The 23745-nt window shown below is 41.0% G+C and overlaps 1 protein-coding gene across 1 annotated transcript in view; it reads left to right on the plus strand.

The window, feature by feature from the left end:
• Positions 1-23745, plus strand: part of UVSSA (UV stimulated scaffold protein A) — a 63545-nt gene that overhangs the window by 17182 nt on the left and 22618 nt on the right. The window contains exons 8-9 of the mRNA XM_063459837.1: positions 12770-12863; positions 22338-22473. Coding sequence (XP_063315907.1) covers positions 12770-12863; positions 22338-22473 — 230 coding nt within the window. The remainder of the gene's footprint in view (positions 1-12769; positions 12864-22337; positions 22474-23745) is intronic.

The raw sequence follows: 23745 nt of genomic DNA on the forward strand, positions 1-23745 counted from the left end.
GCACAGGAAACCTGTGCTAGAACCCAGGAAGTGACCTCTAGTGGCTGTCTAATAGACAGCCACTAGAGGTGGAGTTAACCCTGCAATGTAAATATTGCAGTTTATGAAAAACTGCAATAATTACACTTGCAGGGTTAAGGGTAGTGGGAGTTGGCACCCAGACCACTCCAATGAGCAGAAGTGGTCTGGGTGCCTGGAGTGTCCCTTTTAAGGACCAAACTTCTGGAATAAAAGGGAATCATGACATGTCACACATGTCATGTGTCCTTAAGGGGTTAAAAGAACTGTGAAATAGGGTGAATCCAGTTGGTCTTTAGTGATCACTATAAAGGGTATTTGCTGCCCTTTTTGTTCATTGTAAACTAGCAAGATAGTTCAGTGGTTAATGCTGTAATGCCGATATCTCATGTTGGCAAATGTACTGCCTCACAGTGTTGGCTTAAACCAGGTGTAGTCAACCTTTTAATACCTACCGCCCACTTTTGTATCTTTGTTGATGGTAAGATTTCCCTACCGGCCACCAGTGCCGCAGTAACGCATTTTCTAGCGCAAGTGTGATTTTATTTTATTTTTAAAAACATTTTTAGAAAAAAATATGTGCTTACATTTATCTTTTGTTTTTCCTTTCTTTTTTTGTGTGTGTGTGTGTGTGTGTGTGGGGGGGGGGGGGCAGTGTGTGTGTGTGTGTGAGGGGTGCATAGGGTCTATATTGTGAGATGTATCTAAATGTCTCCCTTCTTCTCACCTTTTACCAGGGAGGGGGGACATAACGCTGCAAGCCCTAGTGGTCCAGTGTGGGCATGTTCACTTTAGCCTGCAGCTCCTCCAGCTGCAGGCTGACCCTAAAGTCGTCTTGCGAGCACAACTCTCTGACAAGCCTGCTCGCGTCAGAAACACAGAGCCTCCCATGTCCTTCCTTCCCTCCGTCCCTCTACTGGAACGAAATCTTTGATCTCCTCACCAGCCCGAGAGTGCTTACAGCAAGGCTGACTCTGCATGGGCTGGTAGGGGAGATAAAAGAATCTCCCCTGCCGGCCCTGGCCCACGGCCATCAAGCACTGGGAAATCATTAGGAAGATGTAGCAATGATGTTGACCAGAGCAAGCTTTGCAAAGTAATCACTTTGTCTGAATATATTTGGTTATTAGAACACTCTGAGCACCATAACCACAACGGTGTGCTGTTTTGGTTACGGTGCCAGGTTTTTAATGGTGCCCCCCCCCCCCCCCCCACAATGTCAGTAGTCAAACAATTGTATACCATAAACTTGGCAATAATATCCATAATCTAGGACATTCATGAAAAGCAGATAAACCCAAATACGTTGACATTTTCCAAATTTTTTTTTATGTTTATAAATATAATCAAAAGTGGCACAAACCTCCAATTGTTAATTGTAATTACTGCATGATTTATTTAATGCAGTGATGTATGATGCTAGATCTTGAACTTATGGGATTGTTTCCTAAAGTCTGGATACACCAAATGCTGTGAAAATTTTCAATCAGACTTACAATCCCCATGTTTACTAAAGGCAAATCCTGTTGAAAATCAGACTACTTTTAAGGTAATTCTGAAGCTGCTTTGCAAAATCTGGACATTGATAAGTCTTGTGAACAGTGTCTGGATTTTGCAGGCTGGATGTCCCTGAAATTGTGATTAAGCCTGTCAAGTTTTAGCTAGTTAAATACCGTATTTTTCGCTCCATAAGACGCACCTCACCATAAGACGCACCTAGTTTTTAGAGGAAGAAACCCAGAAAAAAAATATTCTGAACAAACTGTCCCATAGTGTTTCTTACTATGGGACAGTTTGTACAGAATATTTTTTTTCTCCCCTGTCCCATAGTGTCCCCCCCTTCCATAGTCTTCTCCTCTCTCCCATAGACTTCATCTCCCCCCCTCCCCACAGACTTCATCTCCCCCCCTCCCCACAGACTTCATCTCCCCCCCTCCCCACAGACTTCATCTCCCCCCCTCCCCACAGACTTCATCTCCGCCCCTCCCCACAGACTTCATCTCCGCCCCTCCCCACAGACTTCATCTCCGCCCCTCCCCACAGACTTCATCTCCGCCCCTCCCCACAGACTTCATCTCCGCCCCTCCCCACAGACTTCATCTCCGCCCCTCCCCACAGACTTCATCTCCGCCCCTCCCCACAGACTTCATCTCCGCCCCTCCCCACAGACTTCATCTCCGCCCCTCCCCACAGACTTCATCTCCCCCCCTCCCCACAGACTTCATCTCCCCCCCTCCCCACAGACTTCATCTCCCCCCCTCCCCACAGACTTCATCTCCCCCCCTCCCCACAGACTTCATCTCCCCCCCTCCCCACAGACTTCATCTCCCCCCTCCCCACAGACTTCATCTCCCCCCCTCCCCACAGACTTCATCTCCCCCCTCCCCACAGACTTCATCTCCCCCCTCCCCACAGACTTCATCTCCGCCCCTCCCCACAGACTTCATCTCCGCCCCTCCCCACAGACTTCATCTCCCCCCCTCCCCACAGACTTCATCTCCGCCCCTCCCCACAGACTTCATCTCCGCCCCTCCCCACAGACTTCATCTCCGCCCCTCCCCACAGACTTCATCTCCCCCCCTCCCCACAGACTTCATCTCCCCCCTCCCCACAGACTTCATCTCCCCCCCTCCCCACAGACTTCATCTCCCCCCCTCCCCACAGACTTCATCTCCCCCCCTCCCCACAGACTTCATCTCCCCCCCTCCCCACAGACTTCATCTCCCCCCCCTCCCCACAGACTTCATCTCCCCCCCTCCCCACAGACTTCATCTCCCCCCTCCCCACAGACTTCATCTCCCCCCTCCCCACAGACTTCATCTCCCCCCCTCCCCACAGACTTCATCTCCCCCCCTCCCCACAGACTTCATCTCCCCCCCTCCCCACAGACTTCATCTCCGCCCCTCCCCACAGACTTCATCTCCGCCCCTCCCCACAGACTTCATCTCCGCCCCTCCCCACAGACTTCATCTCCCCCCCTCCCCACAGACTTCATCTCCCCCCCTCCCCACAGACTTCATCTCCCCCCCTCCCCACAGACTTCATCTCCCCCCCTCCCCACAGACTTCATCTCCCCCCCTCCCCACAGACTTCATCTCCGCCCCTCCCCACAGACTTCATCTCCGCCCCTCCCCACAGACTTCATCTCCCCCCCTCCCCACAGACTTCATCTCCCCCCCTCCCCACAGACTTCATCTCCCCCCCTCCCCACAGACTTCATCTCCCCCCCTCCCCACAGACTTCATCTCCCCCCCTCCCCACAGACTTCATCTCCCCCCCTCCCCACAGACTTCATCTCCCCCCCTCCCCACAGACTTCATCTCCCCCCCTCCCCACAGACTTCATCTCCCCCCCTCCCCACAGACTTCATCTCCCCCCCTCCCCACAGACTTCATCTCCCCCCCTCCCCACAGACTTCATCTCCCCCCCTCCCCACAGACTTCATCTCCCCCCCTCCCCACAGACTTCATCTCCCCCCCTCCCCACAGACTTCCACCCCCCCCTCCCCACAGACTTCATCCCCCTCCCTCCCCATAGACTTCATCCCCCTCCCTCCCCATAGACTTCATCCCCCTCCCTCCCCATAGACTTCATCCCCCTCCCTCCCCATAGACTTCATCCCCCTCCCTCCCAATAGACTTCATCCCCCTCCCTCCCAATAGACTTCATCCCCCTCCCTCCCCATAGACTTTATCCCCCTCCCTCCCCATAGACTTTATCCCCCTCCCTCCCCATAGACTTTATCCCCCTCCCTCCCCATAGACTTTATCCCCATAGACTTTATCCCCCTCCCTCCCCATAGACTTTATCCCCCTCCCATACTGTCCCCCTCCCCTTGTCCTATAATTACTTACCTGTCTTGCAGCGTTGGCCGGCAGCACAGGGCGCACCGCGGTAGTGGAACTTGAATTTCATGTTCCGGTTTCCGGCGGGACTGAAAGGAAGTGCGCACTCAGCTTGTGCGCACTTCCTTTCAGTCCCGCCGGAAACCGGAACATGAAATTCAAGTTCCACTACCGCGGTGCGCCCTGTGCTGCCGGCCAACGCTGCAAGACAGGTAAGTAAAGCTTCATATTCGCTCCATAAGACGCACAGACATTTCCCCTCACTTTTGAGGGGAAAAAAAGTGCGTCTTATGGAGCGAAAAATACGGTAAGTTCTTGTGGGTGGGGATGTGCAAAGCAAAAGTGGTGTACGGACACCAAGCTAGATACATGGTGAGAGCCCATCGTGTTCCCAAGAAGCAGACTTTCGAGAAATAACATAACTTTCCTAACAGAATCTGGACAACTGGACGGCATGTGTGCCAAAAGATAACGATTGCATTCAAATCATCCAGATTTCTTTTCTAGAGACTCCTCTCGTTACACTGACACTGTTATTCACTACAACAGGGATAGGCAACCTTCGGCACTCCAGATGTTGTGGACTACATCCCCCATAATGCTCTTACACCCATAATGCTGGTATAGCATCATGGGAGGTGTAGTCCAAGACATCTGGAGTGCTGAAGGTTGCCTATGCCTGCCCTACAATGTGAATTATCTGGAAATTGAAATTAAAGCCAAAATGGCTGGCTTGAAAAACGTTCCAATTCAGTTTTGTTTTCAGATCGACTGTTCTTTACCCTATTTTTGAAATTCTCTTTCAATTCTCGACAATTGGCCCTCTTGTAAATAGCCCCGCTAGCCTCTTTAAATATGCAGTGAGCATTCTCTACTCCAATAATCAGTGTGTGTATACTGTGGGTCCTGCAACTTTTGTGGGATGAACTTTACATTCATTCCTCCAAGACGTTATGGGATTGTTCCAGCAAAAACCTGTACATAATTTTATAAAGAGATTATATTCAGGGAAATACTAAAATGTCACCTATATATTGTACGAGCAAATGTATAAATTAAAATGTTCCTTCCTCTAAAACGTAGTTTTCTGTTGTCCCTCCATTCTGCGTGAAAGAGAATGTATTGTGAATGGTGTACTGTATGGCACATAAGATAACTGAGCAATTTGATTTACTTGCCCAGTCAGGCTGAAAACTATGTTCTTTTATGTCCTTTTATAAAAATAAAACCTGCCAGCATCCTGTATCAGTAACAGCCAATCAGAATTCTGGGTTTCCTGAGTTGAGCTGATTTATTTGTTGCTCTGTGCAGTGAAATTGCTAAAGTAAAAATTATCGGGAATTCAAAGCGAATTTGAAATTTATGGTCAAAATAGTCAAATTGGAAACAGCTCAGGTACTTTCAGATTCACTTTAAATTCTGACAACTCCCTCTTTATTGAGAAACCCCTGGGAGTGTTAAAAATAGTGAACTGCAAAAAAGACAAGAAAATGGCCAAAGACATTCTGAGGTTCAAATTTGTTTTTTTTGTGCATGGATAGTTTTATATATAATTTCCTGCATTGATTTTGTGATTTGAATTGTCCAAAGATTTTTCTTTTTGAGAGTTCCATTACAAAAATACGTGCAAATTCCCATGGAGAAATCCTGAACATCAAACATGAATCAGGAACTCCGTTAAAGTACCATGATAAAGTACCATGGAAAAACCACAACAACAAAAATCCGGCGACAAATCCACTTTCCTTATTTATGTGTTAGCCCTCTGGTACTGAACAGATCTAGAATAATTTTTTGCTTTGTCCATGATCGTGTTGACACTATTTGCATTTGTGAAAATTGAAAACTCCACTCGACATGATAGTTGAGTGTTTTCAATTTCATAAATTAACACACAATTAGGCAGTCTGCAAGAGAAACAATTAATTCATCCCTGGAGAGAATTAGCATCTCACCATCTGATAGGCCGGTGGGTTTGTCTATTTTTTTTTTTTCTGGTACAGATAAAAGCTGTTGGGTGCCATATCAAATTTGGTGAAATTGGCCATGAAATTAATCGCTCTGTAAACAATGACAATTCAGTGCAAAACAAACCGTATGCTTTCCATTCAGGAACTCGGAGTGTATAATGAAAATCATTTCCAGTCTTGCCTTTTTAACTGCTCATATTCTGTCGGATATCATGCAACGCATTTTCTCCGATCTAATAATGATTGAAAAAGAAATTTCACATCTTTGTTTACATTACGGGCTCGGATATATTGTTTCTGTTTGCAATAGGAATCGTTTTAAATATGGATATAAATGCTTGTTGGGAGGAAAGCTTGCATTCCAAAACACTCTTGTAAGCAGTCTACAATTATCTTTAAAAATAATAATAATTCTGCTTCTTAATCATGCTGTTAATGTTAGGACAAGGATTAGGCAAATCCCTTGCGTTTTGTGACAGTGCCGTAGGGGATCATTTGTTATTTTAATCTACAAATGGTATCTACGTACATACATTTTAAGCCAGAGGTGACAATTGTTCTGGTCTTTCTGCACTGTGTCTAAATTATGATACCCTGATTCAGGTAGCTTCATTCAGGAATTAGGCTTTTTAGAGGCTGGTCATAATTTATTTAATTCATAGTTTGTTTTCTTTTTGTTCCCCCAACATTCAATAAATCGCCCCATCAAACTCCACTACAGTTAGCATTATTCATGGTTTTCATGAATGAAGCTATTTGTTCGTAGTATGTGTAGATGTTAAGAGAGGAAGGAACAGAGGATGGGAGGGACAGGTGGAGTCTATAAGAAAAAGCTGAGGTTTTCCATGATTTGCATTGGTCATTTCCAAAATGATATACCCTGTTATTTTTATTTTATTTTAAATGCTAGATTACTATATCTCTCTTTGCTCATATTAACTCTTTAGACTGGATAAATCTATATTTTTATTTCTTCTTCTGTTAATGTACATCTTCGTAGAGTTGCATAATTTTACTGCTCTGCACGCAAACGCACCCTTTTGGAGATAGCAAACCACATTTTTTTTTTTTGTGTAAAAAAATATGTATATATTTTTTTACCCCAGAAGTCAAATTAACACATCAGTGCTGCATGATCAGATGTTTCAGGACAGAATATATTCTTTTTTTTTTTTCCCCCTCTTTCACGGTGAGGATATTTTGAGCACTTTGGTTGAACCCTCTCGTCTCTTTAAGGGGGAAGAGGCTTTGGCTGAGTAGATGCACATAAGATATTGGTATGGCAGAATAATTTGTGCAGGGCCTTCCAGTCGAGGGCATTAGCATATAAATAGCAGATGCAATGGCGACCATCACAGCTGAGTACATTTAATTTTTAGTTTATAAGACAGAATGGGTTTTTAAATGCACACCCATCAAGCTGGCTTGAAAGACAAATGAAGTTTAGAGAGCAGTTGTCTCATGGATCCATCCACACACCCTTCATGTTTTATTTCAACCGAAGGGATTGGAATGCAAACAGATATATTTTTCCCTTTCTATCCAAGGTGGAAAGGTAATTGAGATTGCACAGAGAATTAATTGCAAAATGTATTTAACAGCCCTGGTAGTAGTTTCAGATCATGTATTAGTGGGTTAGTTTATTTCCTGACATGTCACTACTAGCAGCCTTCCTTTCATTTTCTCCAAAAAAATAATTAGTTAAGATCACTTAATTCAGCTCAAGGAACTGATTACACAGTATGTTTTAATGTCTTTTATTGCACGATATAGCTTGCTTAATTGGAATTCCATAGTCATTTTTAAACCCTCTTAACATGGTCCGGAATCAGTTCTCAAACAGTGTTATTTATAGTTTGTAATGTGTCTCCAAGACAATCATATGCACTAAAATTAATCCAATCAGCATTATTAACCATACTTCGTTGCTAATAACAGGATATACAACATATCTTTATTCCATAATAATGTCATTTTAGGAAAATTATACTTGCAGGATGCTTGCAAATTTAGACCGTATTATTTTATCATGGCTTTTATAAATGTTAATCACTTAGTATTTTATTGTGATGTTTATCCTCTATAAGTTTAATATCAGACTAAATTATATGTCTATTCCCTGCACATTTCCCCATACTTATTCCCTGTACGTATTTAAATCACTGCGTTGATGCTACATATTTGAATGCGTATGACATCAGCGCTTGAAAGCATCGTTAATTCTTATGGCACGATGATGATTTAAAAAAAATAAATAAACCAAAATACATTATTTAAAGAATGAGGATAAGAAGAGAGTTCATTAACACATTATACAATTGCAAGTGACTGCCTTTAAGGACACCAGGAGACAACAGCTCGTTGTTGTTGTATTTATGATGGAAAGAGTCTGGGTGATGGGCTCTAGTTTTTATTGCCAAACCATTTTGGAGTGGTTTGACAAAAAAAACAGGACGTTCTTTAGCCCGTAACCATTGTACAGTGCTACAGAATTTGCTGGCGCTTTATAAATAATAATGATAAATAATAACCAACTAACCATTTCAGCGACACTTGTAATGCACCTAGCACTGTGCTAATCTGTCCCTAGCACTCCCAGGTTGGACACAATTACACCTAGAGGTGTGCAACTGCATGCACGTGTACTTTTATCACTTTGCTGGGCATCTTGCAGGAGCCTTGAACGCCCTAAAGTAAAAAATATCTTTTATTTTTATTTTTTTATACATATGCTGACAATGTTGCCAGCACACTGTATAGATCATGGTGTATTTACCTGAGGCCGACTCGAGGTGTTTTGAAGATGACAAAGTTCCTTCAATCCCTTTATGATGGGCTGTCATGATACAAAGGTGTTTGGCTGAACTATTTTTGGAATGTGTTCTATATGAATATAAAATTCTCTTTAATACTGCAGACTCCCACAATGGATGGCCACCCTCATTTAAAGAAACATTAAGAATGTAACAAACATGTATTCCTAACATATATAGTGTCTCCTCACTGTTTAGATTCAGGGGCTCCCCCTAAATTTAGTTTAAGAAAAAGAAAAAAGTTTTTGTCTTTTCTTTATATCCAGAGCAGAGGCTCACTCTGTGCAGCCGCTTGCTCCTCCTCCTCGTCCAACATCATCTAGCAGGCATCGCTGGCTTCCTGTCCAATCCTGAGCTCCTCATAGAGGATAAATAAAAAGTGCATGTGCCACTCTCCTCTAATCATACACACTCTCTATGAGCAGATGGGTAAGAACAGAGTTTGACTTGGTCAGGAAAACAACCACTAGAGGTGTGTTTAGCCCTGCGATAGAAACATTGCCGCATCTACTTAACGACAGCGTTTTACATTGCAGGGTTAAAACTAAAGGACCACTGCCAAGATAAGGGGGTCTGAGGGCCTTTTAGTGGTCCTTTTAACAAATGCATTGCTGTATGGAACTCCAAATTCAACATAAGCAGGGTATTTCATGCTGGCATTAGGTCTTTAAGGACCTGATAATGAACCTCTAGGGTTAATGAATGTGGAGGGTATAAGAGAGGGGGGAACCCAGCATGCCAGGACCCTTTGTACTCCACGAAAATGAAGAGTCCATGGAATATTGGGATATCATTTGCAGTCATGGTTCTCTTTTATGATCTTCTTGCACATGTGGAACATGAGAGCATATCTTCAAAAATAAAACCAAAAACAACCTGTCAAGCTTGCAACTACTGATGGGAAATGCCAAGCTTCCCCCCTCCCACCCAATTTGCATGGACTTTTGCAGGTGTATATATTTCTGGTGCCGGAATTGTCGCGAGTTCCCGTCCAATATACATATGGACTTTCTCTGTACATACATAGATATGAATTATCAACTTTTACAACTTGGTTACATACATGTGCATACATGTCCTGATTCTGCAGATATTGCCTTAACGCTTTAGTGCCTATTCCACAGTTCAATGTTACGGGTGAAGCAGTCGTGCACAAAAATACTTTATCATAGCCAGCATTCAAAGATTTGAAAGCAAGATGCGTAATGATAGATAATTGAATGCGGAGGTCTAGAAATCTAGGCTAACCAGACTATGAACCTAAAGGTCAGACCCCCAAGGTGTTATATATATTTGCTAAAGATTAAAATTCTCTGTGAAACTCACAGGTGTTAACAATAAGTATAATATTTTATTAAAACGGCCCCCATATTTAAAACCTGGCACTATATGTTATGCATTGTAGCGCCAAACTCACATCTACCTTTTTAGGAAATTAAAACCCATAAATTCTGTTTAGTGTTTGATATGCACTGCTGTCGGTGAGAGCCGTAATGCCCCTAAAACCTTGGGTTGTTTTTCACCTTTCATAAATTCCTGGGGTGATTCCGTACAAAAAATAATTTTCAGCTCCATAGCTCATTGTTATTCAAAGTTGATTGATTGTCGTCATTTACTCACTGAGGAAGTTAAGTGCTCCTGTCATTTCGAAGAGTATAATTGGGACGTTTCACAGGTCATCGGTAGTGGCAGGGTTTCCCTTTTGATTAGTGTTAGACTGATAACAAAAATTACAGTTTTCAGTGATTGATGGGTCCCTTCGACTCTAAATGCACCAGTCATGCGTTGTACCTAAACAAAATGAATTTGCATCTGATTACACTTTAGAAGGGTAAGGGATATATGATATTTTGCTTCATTTATGAAAGAGAAGGACATAGAAAAAAATGTTCCTTATAAATGCTGATCTTTTTTTTTAAAGTTATATTTGATAATATCAGCACAGAAGTGCACTACTTATTTATTTATTTATTTTTAATTCCGATAAGGAAACAAAATAAATTAACTTGGAGGGTAAAAAAGGGGTTTTCGTTCTAAATGTGTTCTCTTTCAAGAATGCAGTTTAAATACTGAGTTGTTTAAAATGTTACCGTTTGGGTAATATGTGGGTTCTTGGGTTAGGCGTCTCTGCGTCAAGTTGTTGTGCACATTTTTTTTTTTTACATCCTTACAGTATAACGCGGTTAAATAACCACGAGAGATCGTGTACATTGGTATACCCCTATAATACAAGATTTCATCACACGGTATGCTGTCATACCCCACACTGGAATAAACCACGCTATTATAAATGGTGCTGTATGCCTTGTGGGTGCAGCATCATTGAAGCTTTCTTTCTTTCTTTTTTTTACAATGAAGATTGTGATTTTCGTGGTGGTGGTGGTATGTTCCCCGATTTCCCCATCCCTCCCCCCCCCCCCCCCTTCCTAATTTCTGCATATGAGAGTATCTGGGTTATTCGCCAAAGTGACAATCCAAGGTAAATTCAAATTAAATTTCAAATCTAAGATCAAAATAGCCGAAGTTGGAAAAGTCAGCTATGCTTTCAGTTTGGCTACTCTGGCCATAAATTAAAAATTCTCTTTGAATTCACTTAGATTTTTCATTTTAGTGACTAACGCTGTATATTTTTACATTTATCAAAAAAAAAAAAAAAAAATACCCTGATATTAGTGTTATGAGTTTGTTATACATACATTACTATAATTACCTTCAAACGCCTTATCCCAGGGTTTAAAATAAATCTTTAATTTCCCACCATTCATATGTAGTCCATTTCTGAGCGGAATCCAAAAAGTGAGTCCTTTTTGAAGCCAGAGTGGATATACACTGAACAAACTCTGTGATGAATGAATGTTGGCATTAGCGGAGCTGTATCTCTCTCCTTTGCCGTAAAAGTGACGGGAGACAAAGTATGTTTTATTTATCAGCATAGGTGAGAAACAAAAAAATTATCAAAACATAGAACAGTGAATATCTGCTAGTAATTAATGGCGCCGAGTTTAAACCAACCCGCACATTCCATACATGTGAGATCTAATTGTCCAGTTTTCAATTTAACTGTGAAATTAACACAAGAACAGTGCAAATGTTCTACGGTTAGGAGTGACATTTATAAAAGTGATTTCTTGGAAATCCAGTAAAATTAATACCGTAGAGATTAATTTACTTTTATTGTAATATTGCAAGCATAGTAGATTTTTAAAATTGAAAAAAAAAAAAAACTATTAATCTCTGCACTATGGCTGTATGACTTTTCACAATGTTAAAAAACACGAGCTGTGGCTGACATATGTAGATGGTCTGTATTCCTACCAAATATCTAATGTAAGTGTTAAACCCTGGGCTTGACAGATATTCGTTCATTTTGGATCCTTTTAAAATTTCCGTGTAGTCCTGTTTGCAGTGAGTGTGTACTCATTCTCAGATACTTGTTTCCGGTCTCTCAGTAAGTTAAGCAATGTCCACAGTAATGGAATTAATACTTTCAGACAGCAATGGAATTAATACTTCCAAATGTCTTCATTATTGAAGGCTTATTTTTCTCTCCTTTTTATTCTTTTCTCTCCAGTTTGGGATTGTTGATATGTAGAAGGAGACGTACACAATGAACTTTTGTTTGTGGTCACTAACCCAAACAATTCCCCAAAAGCGACCTGTTTGAAACCCTATGGGGGGCATTATAAGAGCTGTATTTATGGGGATGTAAATGAAAACTGAGGAACATTGATAAAACAACAGCAATTGTAATTTTTTTTTTTTTGTTACTTCCATATTGGCAATATCGTTAAGTGGTACCTGTGGCCTTTTTCACAGTCACTTTGTGTCAGACTGTTGGCCAGCTCCAGCTCCCCTTGAGTTTTGTTTGTTTATTTTTTTGTTGTTGCTGTGCACCAGCTGTAATTAATTTTTAATTCCCCCCCCTTTGGTCTAGCGTGCATTTGCGTGTTTATCAGGGAACCAGGAGTTAGGGATTTAACAGTGAGTGCAACTAGCTGTGTTTTAGAGTTAACGGTAATCTGAAAGCCAATTAGAATTTGAAAACCTTGTGTTGTGTTAATTCTCTATTTAGTTATTTTTGTACAACCGTTGACGTATTATATATATATATTTTTTTGTGCAGGTGAGTGCCAGTGATGATGACGATGAATTTGAAGAGGTTCCTGAGAAAGAAGGTTACGAACCTAATATTCCGGACCATCTTCGCAAGGAGTACGGTGAGTTTGCCCAGCTGTGAAAAAGCTTTATCCGTGCATGTTACCGCGGCAGTAAAGTAAATAAACAGCCATTATGAAGTAATAAAGTGATCAGTGGTGTGGGTAATCTCTCTGACTGCTGTGAGGAAGTCATTACAGAGATAGGGACGCTGCGATTGGCCCTAGATAAACATACTTTGTAGAAGGCGAGAGCACAAGAACGCTGGCTTATTTCATTGTCCTGTAGCTCTGTAGTTTAAAGCTGAGCACTGTTATATGAGCTTTAGAGGAATATTTAGAAAACAATATTTATTTCGGTGTAAGAAAAATATACAGCTTCTCATGCCTTTGTAGTAAATGTGGTTTTTGGTGAGGAGGAATTACAGTAAATCTGTTTAATTAAATTCCATTAATACAGAGTGATATGACACCTCTTAGTACTATACAATTACATCCCGTATGTCTGCAGTGGCTAAGCTTAGCCCTGCAGATGTTTGCAAACTACATTTCCCTTTGGGTTAGCTGTGCATCATGGGAAACGTAGTCTATCTATCTATCAAATCAACTTTGAACAGAATTGTGTCTCAACTTTAAATGCCATATAAGTATTTTAGGCACAGCGTATTGCTTTTTAAGGTTAACACACAATTAATTTTGATGAAATAGGAAAAAATATATGTGTGGCTCTGGGTTTAAAGTCAGATTGTTCAATTATGTTACTTGCCATGTTTGGTGATTTTGTAAGTGACAGGTACTCAGGATTATGTCGAGTGTCTTTAATATTTCAGTTTGAATGGCCATATTGTAAATATTGCTGGATGAAGTGGAGCAGGTAATCTGGGTAAATTACAGAATTATTTACATACACTGTTATTACACTTAGTGATGTTTCTCTGTATGCATATATATTGTCTGCACTGATCACCAAGCTATATAATGTAGTTTATAAGCCCAGGCATGAGGTTTCTAAAGAAGAGGTGGCTGCTTGCCCATTGAACTGGCCAGGGTCATTCTAGGCACCATAACAAATCTACATGATTACAAAGCTTATGGTATAGAGCAGGGATCTCAAATGCTGGCTCTACAGACATTGATGGTCTGGAACTTCCTGAATTCTTTGAATGGATGGAATCGTGGGTTAAGCTACATGGGGGGTGGTATGCAGTTTATGATGCATGGTGTAGAGTGGCCTGTTCCTGTTGCCCTGTGTGGGGTATAACTAATCACTTTGCAGAAATACAAACTGAACAAAATTGTTATACTATGTGGTGTTTTGTTTTTTGAAGGAATTGATGTCTAGTGTAGTTGCAATGTTTTGCACTTTCCTAGTTTATTTTATTGTGTGACTCATCATCCCCAACAACTGGACGACACACAGTTACAGGGGTACAACAACAACTTTATTGGCCACACTTGGCTTTATACTTTCCCCATGCAAGGGGTGGATTACTCATACAGACAATGTCCTCCCCCTCCCGGGGGTCGTATAACGAAACCGGAACCCCAGTCCCTTTGTCCCTTTTTATGCCACCCAGAGTCACCTCTCAGGGTTCTCCCCCTCACAGGGGCCTGTGTGTGGGACTGGAACTCCGGTTCCTTTGTCCCCAATTCCTGCCACCCAAATACAGGATTTCACACTTCCAGTGGCAGAAGGGTCTTCTTCTCAGGACCCTCTGTACCTGGGAGTCCCAGCGCGGTTAAGATTCCCACCTCCTGGGCTCCCAGCCATCGAAAGCCTGCCAAACCACCATTGTCCCCTAAGAGTGTCCCCACAATCGCAGGGACCCCCAGAACGATACCCGTCACAAACTTTCTCCATTAGCAGGGTTCCTGGGTGAAAACAGACACGAATGCTCCCCCTGGCCGGCGGACACCCAGAGAAGCGCCCATTAGTTACTTCTCTTGCGGTTTCACTCTTATGTAGCAAGTTGCCAACGTTCCAATTGATTGTTGCGAACATTCCAAGGGGCTCTTGGGGGGTCCTCGTTCAGGTGCCGAACGAGGTGGGACGCAGTCCGCAAATGCTCCCCCTGGATGGCATTCCTCTAACAAACAGGTCGCCACCCAGTGTCGGCATGCCCAGAGGCTTTCCTTTCGGTTTGTGGTTTTTAAACCTTGTCAACGAGGTGTGAACATTCTAAATACACATTCTAAATGGGTTATCGAGGTGGTCCCCATTGGGAAGGCGAACAGAACCCGTTCGTCAGCCCCTGGATGGCTTTCCTCTAACAAACAGGTCGCCACCCAATGTCGGCATGCGCAGAGGCTTTCCTTGCAGTTTGTGGTTTTCACATCTTGTCAACGAGGTGTGAACATTCTAAATGCACATTCTAAATGGGTTATCGGGGTGGTACCCGTTGGAAGGTGAACAGAACCCGTTTGTCAGGGCTCTTCCGAACATGGAGTAGGTAGAACACAGGAATACATTTCAATACGGGAAAGACACGGAGAATACACACAGCAATTCCCTAACAGGTCCCGCCACAGTGACTTTAATGCAGCTTTAACCCTAGTTGGTGGAATTGCATATTCCATAAATCTCTCTTGCAAAGGGATTTATAGGGTACTGACATCAGCACTGTACTCTTGCGCATGTGCAAGACTACAGCATTGAGGTCCATGGAGAATTCTTCGAGACAAAGGGATACTCTGTAGAAAGATATAATTTCCCTAAAGACATCACTGGTAATGGCTGGGTAAAATGACAATCCCTCCACCTAGTGTCAAGCTTTGTCACGCTTAGGAAAAATTCTGAGACAAAGTAATCTCTACTTGATGTCAGTATTTCTCTTAACTGGGTTGGAATTTCAACACTGTCAATCTGAGTACAGTGTTTCATAAAAATAAACATTTTAGATATACCTTTTAGAAAGATTACAAAATGAGATGATGTGCAAATATTACAGACTTCTTTTTTGGGGGGAGGAAAATTACATTTGGTTTTACCCGGCAATTTATTCTATATATGAAAGATGAAGACGATGTATTATGTATTCTTGATAGCATTTATCTGTAGTGTGTATGTAGCAAGGTATATAGAGGTCTTCTTCTGTTTTAGAGGCCTGGTACCATCTCTCATCCAGTACACAAACTGCCTCTTATACATTTTGGAGTGTATGGTCTTATGGTTCTCTAAAAATCCAAGCTGTGCTAGTGTTCATAACACTAAAGAGATTAAATCAGATGAGTGGATTAAACAGATTTCAAGATAAAATACAGTAGGGAAAGTGTTGCTCTTTGTGCACCAGAATATTAAAGCAAATCATCATTCTTGTTTGGTTTATGTACACTGTAAACCAGCTTCTTCTTCTGACTTGACTTCAGAAATCCCAGGTCTGCAGATGAAATGTTTTACAGGGAGATGATTGTAATCTTTTTACAGAAGAGACTTCTAGTTGCTGACCTCCAAAAGCATTTGATGTGTAGGGATGTCAGGAAGATCTTTGCTATAGTGATCAAGCGGTAGGTTTGGTTCATTTTCCCCAAATACTCTTTGTTAAAAGAACCAAATACAGTCTTAATCCTAGATGAGACTCTTTTAGATTTAATTTGTCCTGATAGATTTCTAGATCCGAGTAAATGATGAACTGAAAAACAACAAATAAACCAAAATGATAAATATATGGTTATCCCTCACTTTGAAGGCCCTAAGTATATACTACAGCAATGAATGATCAAGAACTTCGAAGGATCACCAGGAAAGTGTTGTCTATAGATGAAGTGTACGTCCCTTAATCCCTCTCTCAGTGCTCAATGATACAGATTAGTGTATATGTGAAGTGGACACACTAGACTAGCCCTTTTATTAAGCACACATGTTTTTTTTTTAATAAATGCTTACCATTTGATCTAGCATACCCAATCATTGCTTTCTGTGCCCAATACATAAATTAATACATTAGTGGCAAAAAAACCTAAAAGGCAAAACAGAATACTGGGTAAGGGAGGGTAGGGAGAGTGGGGAGAGTTAATCTTAATATACTATTCCATCAAATGATTTACCCCTGTCAGAGAAGTTCTGAATGTGCCCCGGTTTAAAGGAAACTGCCACTCCTAGGGTTTTTAATGATATGTTTAATAAATATCCCTGATATTTAAAAAAAAAAATAGGTGCTTGTAATGTCGGAAATTTTCAATGTAAATTATCGAGAAACCCACTCCGCCGTATATACAGTGATCTAGGTACTTGAGGGCCTACATGTTGGCTCCCTGTCTGGAACTGGTGTAAGCTCTGACCTTTGAACTTGACGGTGAGAAACCCCATTTATTTCCCTGCATTGCATTAAACTAAACAAATGAATCCTTGAGTTACGCGTCAGTACACCATTGGCCAGCAGAGTTAAGCTGAATGAACCATTCATTAGGTTGTCTCTGGTGATTGGTAATTTTCCTTTTTTTTTTTTTTTTTGGTGATACAAAGAACTTGGAAAGTGATTATTTCCTCTGTGTAATTAGACTAGAGTAAAACAAGATTAAAACAAACAAGTAATTGCATTTTGGATACGCCGTTTATTTTTTATTGTTTTTGTGGCACTGATTAAAAATGTTGTTTACTCAGACTGGACTCTAATAGGCTCATAAATCCATCACTGCCATAGCACATACCATACAATAATCGTGACTATTTCTAGCACCGATCAGTGTGTGTGAGAACGTTTGCTGGATGATGGGAGTTGCAGACCATCGAACAGTCATCCAGCTCAATTTGCTACTATAAGGAAATTGTATGGGTTAATTCTCTATAGTATGTCCCTCCATTAACACATAGTCCGTATCACCGGGATTGTAAGATCTGCGATACTAGGATACATCTGCCATTTGGGACTTACAAACAAAAAAAAACTGTACAGGTCCCATTTATCAAGGCAAAATAGGAAACTTGATTTAAAGAAATTGGCAGAAGTGTTCCATTATTTTTCACACTAGATCAATTTCACCGAAAATGGAATATGCATGGTCTTTGTTTCCTATCAAAATGGTTCTTGCAAGATTTTCTTTTCCAGGATCCTGTGGAACTTTAGTTTTTCTTGACGTTTCAACATATTTAGAATTTTCATAGCCCCCAATAAAGTAGAAATGCATAGTATAAAACTATTTTTTGTCACTTATACTGTTGTCCCTTAAAGGGACACTATAGTCACCAGAACAACTGGAGCTTGATATAGTTGTTCTAGAGTCTACAGCCTGTCCCTGCAGGCCTTTTAATCTAAACACTGTCTTATCAGAGAAAATGCAATGTTTGCCACTGGAGTTGTCCCTAGGCAGCAATGTAGTCACTCAGACAGCCACCAGAGGTGCTTCCTTGGTTTGTGAAGCACAATGTGCAGCATTGAAGTTCACTGTCTCCATGCTCTGCATGGAGGTGCTGAACATTCCCCATAGAGATCAATTGAGTCAATGCATCTCTATAAGGAGGTGCTGATTGGTGCAGTGTGAGTTTTTGCTGTGCATACGCAATAGCCTCTCAATATTTTCCTAAGGCAAAGCATTGGGCTGGCTGAGACCATCAAGTTTTGATCTCTGCCAAGGAGTCGGGGTGGGGCCAGCCATGATGAGACCCGCTCGGCACTGGGAAAAAAAAGGTAAACTCACCTTTTGCTTTGCTGACAGAAGGGGCCGGGTCCTAAATAGCACGTTTAGAGCTTTCGTGTTTGGAATACGTTTGTTACTGTGTTGGCTTGCCAGTGGTTATTGCTTCCAGTTCCAGTTGTCAGTTAGTCCCCACGTACACGGAGTGGCCTTTGCTTATCCGAAAACAAGTCTTATTTTGTCGCTTTGCAAGTCCTAATCTGAACTCTCAGACCGGTTTTGACATCAAACGTTGCTCTCCCAATCCGAGTACATTACTGCATTAGTTGGCTAAAATGTCAGGTTTATTCACCACGGTGTGAAATGCTGGCAATTCAAAGTGAGTTTAACATTTAAGTTCAGAAATAGCAGACCTGAAAACTATTCCTTGGGATCGTTTTCCATTCCTGCTGTTATATCTTCAAAGTTTAAAATTCACATTGAATTTGCTCTGAATTCACACTTTTTTTGTGTGTTTTCCTGAAATTAGGGACTTACCAGTTTACTAAAACCAATGAAAGATGACAATGGAGATCGTGGCATTCTATTTTCCCATCTGAAACGAATTGACTAACTGACTAAATTCATTAAATATCATTTCTGTACTTAGAGCTATAGACATACAAAATTAGTTAGGTTCAATCAAAAGATACAAGCACAATCAAGGCAAAACATTAATGAAATAGACGGTGATATTCATCTCTCAGACTCCCCATTTATTTGTTTTTCCATATATTATAATCTTTGATGAATGTTTTAGAAAGCTCTTGCAGTAGTTTGCAGAAACGTTGTCACAAGGAGTGTGAGATACCTTCTGGCTGTAAGAGCATAATAGAAGATGTAGTATACAACCTCTAAAGTGCCAGGGTGGGATTTGGGCTCTTAATATCCATACACTCAACCTGCTTATTGGTTCTTCCCTCCCCCTCACTCAGTATGCTGCTTGTGACTGGCTTAACTAGAACTTCCGCGCCTCCCCCATTTATTTGTTTTAGAACTTTTTTTTTTCTGTTAACGGAAATGATGATAAATATTATTTTAGAATACATTTTGAAAGTATAAAAATAAAATGAATATAAGTAGATTGCAAAAAAAAAAAATCTTTCTTTTCAAATTCAATACTCTTTAAAAAAAAAAACAAAAAAAAAAAAACTCCTGCGTGTGCGTAATATTATTTTTTATTTATCCTGTTTTAGATTTCCCATAAACCCACACAGCTGTTAAGACGTGTATACACATTTCTCCTTTTATACTCTTTCAGTGAATTTTCACGGAGGGGCTTTTATCTCCTGTTCTAATCCCACCATTTCTGTCAGGACATAATCTCTTTCTCAAATTTACATTTTAATTACCAGGCCAGCTGAACTGACTAAAATCAATAAAGTCAGCATTCAGTGGCCTATCTGGAAGCCAAGAGCCCTGCCTCTCTATTTCCCGCTATCGATTGATTCCCTCAACATTCTGCATTTTATTGCTCTGAGCAAATAGGTGCCATTTGGTCATTTAAGACATAAAAAAAAGCTTTTTGACCATATTATGATTAGTTTTAAACATTAAAAATAATCTCCGAAAGGGATCTACTAAATGCTGTATTAATAATTCTTCCTTCCACCCAAACATTACGATTGTTCATGTTCTGATAAAACGCCATTAATACAGATTATTGGCATTTTAAATTGGTGTTTGTATGCTGCCATTTGATTTTCAAGGACAGGTAATTGCTTTTTATCGCACCCTCTCCCTATTTTCTGATAGTGGGTACATTTAAAATGTATATTTTGCACACAGGGTTAGTGATCTAATAAAGTCACAGTTTATATGAAAATGAAACAATATTTTGACCAGCAACGTCTGTCCCTAGTAACAAGAGCATTAAAATGAAAATGTAATGTTACAGCATAGCTCCGAAAATGTTCACACGTTTTTTATTTTATTTTTTTATATATATATTATATGTGTAGCATATGCTATATTATCTATAACGATGTACCATATATTATTGGAATTGATTGCCATTGAGGGGCGTTATAAAAAAAACCCAAACACACAACATGAGATCAAGGGTCAAGTGCTTTATAAACGTCTCTCTAGAAACCATAGCTGGCCTTATTTTCCTATAATACTTGCTTCTCCATTATATATCTTTTTATATTGCGTTTTTATGTTTAGCTTGGGGTTAGTGTAATTGTTAAAGTAGTGTAGGAGTCAATGGTTAGCGATAGGGTAGTGTAGAGGTTAAGAGGAGAAATTTACGGTACTGCACTGGGACATATTTGCAAATGCGTCGGCTATTTTAGCTGCTGGCTTTAAAATGGCAACAGCTACTGCTCAGGAGTATAACTCCCACTAATCTTGTAAAGACTGGGGTATGTCCTGGCACTGCCCGTGATTAGGGGTCCCGAACTTCATGTGTCATGTGTTTATTATGGGAAATAATTGTGTGAAGGTCATCACCATCAGGATTCTAAAATCTGATCTGCTGGTGAAATGTATATATTCAAAATGATCTATGTATATATCTATTTATTACTAAAATAATGTCATGCCAAGGTATTAAAGCGTGCGGATCATAATTGGTTAGGAATCGAGGATAATCATTATTGGGACCTTTTTATATATAAATGTTGTGGATTTCTCATGTATAGTGGGCAATTCTATAATGTATATGCTATTGCATACCAAAGTAAATGCTGTGGAATATCACTTTAAAGGGAGCTCAAAGCAGCATCTTAAAGGGAAACTATCACTGTCAAGATTATGTTTAACTTATCCCTACATTTAATAATACATATATATTTGTGCGATGTGAAATTGAAAATGAAATAATCCGTACCTTGTTTTCCTGCAACTAGGTGTCAGTCACTGTTATAAGCTTTGTTCTTTGCAACAGGCAGTCCATAGAAAACATACAGTGTTTCTGTTTCTTCTCTTCATTTGCAATGTTTGGCTTTTCCTTGTTTGAACTGGGTTGTAATGTCATTTGCTATACCCACAAGTCATAGGTGCCTTTCGATGTTGTATTCAATGGTGTAAATTCTAGAGAAATGACAGTTTCCCTTTAATGTAGTGATTTTGTTGCAATGACCCTGTCCCTGCATTCTGACAAATGTAAGTATTGCCATTTGTGAGAAACCGCAATGTTCACGTTTGTCTTTCGGAATCTCCTCTAGTGGCTGACAATCAGCTACTGGAAGCAGTTCCTTCTGAAGACTTTAAATAATCGATCTTAATGTTTTGCATCGCTTGAATGCTTTGAATGCTTCTCATATAAATAATTGAATTCAGTGCTTCTCTAGGAGACATACCTGATTAGGTCAGTATGGCGATTGGCTTGCCACACATGCCAAGTATTCCCACAATTCTTCTATATGAGGAATGTGGAATATCAATTTAAGGTTCGTTTTTAACCCCTTAACCCCTTAAGGACACATGACATGTGTGACATGTCATGATTCCCTTTTATTCCAGAAGTTTGGTCCTTAAGGGGTTAAGGACCACACTTCTGGGATAAAAGGGGATCATGACATGTCACACATGTCATGTGTCCTTAAGGGGTTAAATCTCTTTTTTTTTTAGGTGGGGAGGATGCTTTTATTGTTTGTTTGTTTATTTAATTTTGTTATTAAGATATTATGCACTGTATTTTAAATAGTAATGTTTACATGGGTGGGGGGGGTGGAGGGGTATTCAACATGTTACTTATGGAAGAGCAGGCCAGAAAATGAATCCAATCTGGGGAGAGAAACTATAAAATCCATTTTACCCCGGCTGACCCGAAGAGATCTTCAGCTACACACTGTTCCCCTGGTCTGTTTTTAGAACATATTACAGTATTGACTATAACACAATACATGTTATTCATTAGTCCCTTAGTCATCTTCATTAAGTACCCATTGCTAATCTTTGGTAATCCACAATGACTTGCAGGTCTAGAACCTAAAGTGTCTTCTCCACCTGTGAAGAAGATGCCGGTGAAAGCACCTCCTTCTCATGCCCCACGACCCCGTAAAAGAACTGATGAGTTGAATGCTGCTTGCAGTGCTGCAACACCATCTACCTCCAGGTACGATTTACTTATTGATAGTATTGTTGCTTAAACTCTTTCAAACGTTCTAGTATTTAGTGGGTATTTTTGCACAATTTGTTCCTTGTACATCAATGAAGATGTAAAGAATAAAGAAAAAAACAATGTAATAGTGTCACGGCTAAAGTAGGAGAACCCAAAACACACAGACCCTAATCTGCTAAAGGAGAGGTACAACGTATTACCGGGCCTTAGAATGGCCGGATTTAACATAAGGAATAGTCAGGAAGAAAGCCAATGTCAAACGTAGGAGAGGACAGCATAAACCGTAAGACAAGCCAAGGTCAGGAACTGTCAGGGTTTCTTTGCTGTTTTAAACAGCAAACCTTTCTGTTTCAGTGATTGAGTTTGCAGCTGCAATTACTATGAGCTGCTTCTGCTTGTTGCCACGGTTACTCACCTGTGAGTAGTAATCAACCCTGCTGCTAATCAGTTCTGCCTATTTAAGCAGCTAAGCCCAGAACCTCCTTGCCCTTGCGTGGTTTCCTGTTTCCCAGAAGTCTCCTTGTTCCTGTGTTTCCTGTTTGATCCTGGTTCCTGACTCCGGCCTTGTTCCTGACTCCGCTGCTCTCCGTGCTCCTGATCCTGGCTTGTCTGACTACCCGCTCTGGTGACTGACCCCTGCTTGATTCCTGGACTTTGCTTTTGTTTATTATTTGTTATTTATTAATAAAGGTGTGTTTGCATCTACTTCTGTCTCTGTCTGGTTCCTGGTCCCTGACATTACGCAAGGGCCATGAATACAGATGGTACAGGCAAGACACCTATACCTAACCTGCTTACCCAGTGGGACCAGCAGAACCACCATTTGGACCAGTATGCCCATCTGGATCCAGTACCCGGCCAGCCTGCGATTGCGGCCGCCTCTGCCTCACTTCCTGTTCTAGCACCGGTTGTAACCTCCAAACCTGTAGCGGCTAGAGAAATGACTGGGTCTGTCCCGCTCCCTCAGCATTTTGGGGGCGACCCAGCACAGTGCAGAGAATTTATAAATCAGGTTAAAGGATACCTTGAAACCCTGCCCCAGGCATTTCCTACAGACAGTGACAAAGTTCACTTCATGATTTCTTTGCTGTCTGAAAAGGCCCTAGCTTGGGCAAAACCTCTCTGGGAGGCGGAGAAGCCTATTATTTACAATTACCCTGAATTTGTTGCATCCTTCAATAGGGTTTTTGATATTCCAGCTCGCCCCACCCCTACTGCCGAACTACTCATGTCTAATTCTCAGGGCACAAAAACTATTGTCGAGTA

This window comes from Pelobates fuscus, chromosome 6 (genome assembly GCF_036172605.1).
Source record: "Pelobates fuscus isolate aPelFus1 chromosome 6, aPelFus1.pri, whole genome shotgun sequence".
Classification (NCBI taxonomy): domain Eukaryota; kingdom Metazoa; phylum Chordata; class Amphibia; order Anura; family Pelobatidae; genus Pelobates; species Pelobates fuscus.